Raw genomic sequence first — 1,079 nt, 5'->3', positions numbered from 1 at the left:
GGGCCCCCGCGCCCCGGGGCGCTTCCTGCCTCCGCCCCTCTCCGGGCCGGTGCCGAGGACCCCCGAGGGCAGGCCGGCACCCTCCGAGCCCGGCTCCGACAGGCCGCCTAAGCGCGTCCATGGCATCGCTGCCAACTGAAGTTTAATGCACAGGCTTATTACAGCTGGACTCTTGTCAGAAATCAATAGCGCTCCTCATTGGAAATAGCCTCCCGACGGTCTCCGCGAGGGTACGGCTAATCGCATGAGAACACACCACGGCCCCGCACGGGCTGGCGACAGCCCCAACAGCGCGTCTGCGGCTTCCTAGGCGATTAAGAACCTCACGCGCAATCCCCGCACTGCGGGAGGCCGAGGACCGAGTCCCGCCTGGGCAATTCGGAGACCCTAAGAAGGAGGGGACAGGGCGGGAAGGAGGTCCAGGGTGAAGCCGCTGGTTTCCATTTCCAGTCACACACACGCACACGCACACACACACACACACACACACACGCAGGAATCGGACAAGCCAGTCCTCCGCCCTTTCTCTGCATGTGCCCGAGCGCACTGGGTGCGCTCCCGGGCTTCGTGCTCCGCAGGCGTTTCATAACGTGTAACCCTGCCCGGCCCGCAGCGCGGGAGCCGCCGAGGACGAGGGGCGGTCGTTGCTCCAACCCGGGAGGCTACGGGAGGACCTGCGGGACGGAGCGGGTCTGCGGCGGGGCGGGTGCAAACCTGCGCCTGAGCGCAGAGGCCCGCCCAGGTCGCGCGACCTCGCAAACGACGCCGTCCTCGCCGCGCCTGGCCGCGTCCTGCTTTGCGGGTCCCGCCGCGCGGCCCAGGCCGGCCTCGGCCCGGCTCGGGTTCCGGAGACCCCCGGCCTTGCCGCCGCGCCCCGCCCCGACGTCTTCTGCGTGTTGACACCCGCACGCGCGGTTACTGCCCTGCAGCTACCGGTGTGAAGTTTCTTCCTCCTGGGAAAGCACCCACCGCGTCGAACGCCAGAGCGCCTCTTTTCGGAATACTCAGCCCGGAAAGGAGCCTGGACTGGGAAGGTGCTAAGGCCGGACACCGCCGCCAGGTGGCACAGCCTTCGGCGG

At 68.4% G+C, this 1,079-nt stretch overlaps 2 protein-coding genes across 2 annotated transcripts; one reads left to right on the top strand and one right to left on the bottom strand.

The window, feature by feature from the left end:
• On the top strand, window positions 1-162 carry LOC106149824 (proline-rich proteoglycan 2-like; the record flags this gene model as incomplete). The annotated part of the gene is given in 1 exon segment (XM_013520206.1): window positions 1-162. A coding segment is annotated over 1 exon segment (139 nt), but the record flags the coding sequence as incomplete, so codon positions are not given.
• LOC106149825 (translation initiation factor IF-2-like) lies at window positions 7-1,079 on the bottom strand (the record flags this gene model as incomplete). Its single annotated transcript, XM_013520207.1, is given in 1 exon segment — window positions 7-1,079. A coding segment is annotated over 1 exon segment (496 nt), but the record flags the coding sequence as incomplete, so codon positions are not given.

The sequence above is a fragment of the Chinchilla lanigera genome, unplaced genomic scaffold (genome assembly GCF_000276665.1).
Source record: "Chinchilla lanigera isolate Chin_1 unplaced genomic scaffold, ChiLan1.0 scaffold00053, whole genome shotgun sequence".
Lineage (NCBI taxonomy): Eukaryota > Metazoa > Chordata > Mammalia > Rodentia > Chinchillidae > Chinchilla > Chinchilla lanigera.
Note: the sequence above shows the minus strand (reverse complement) of the source record. Positions and strands in the feature narration are given on the sequence as shown.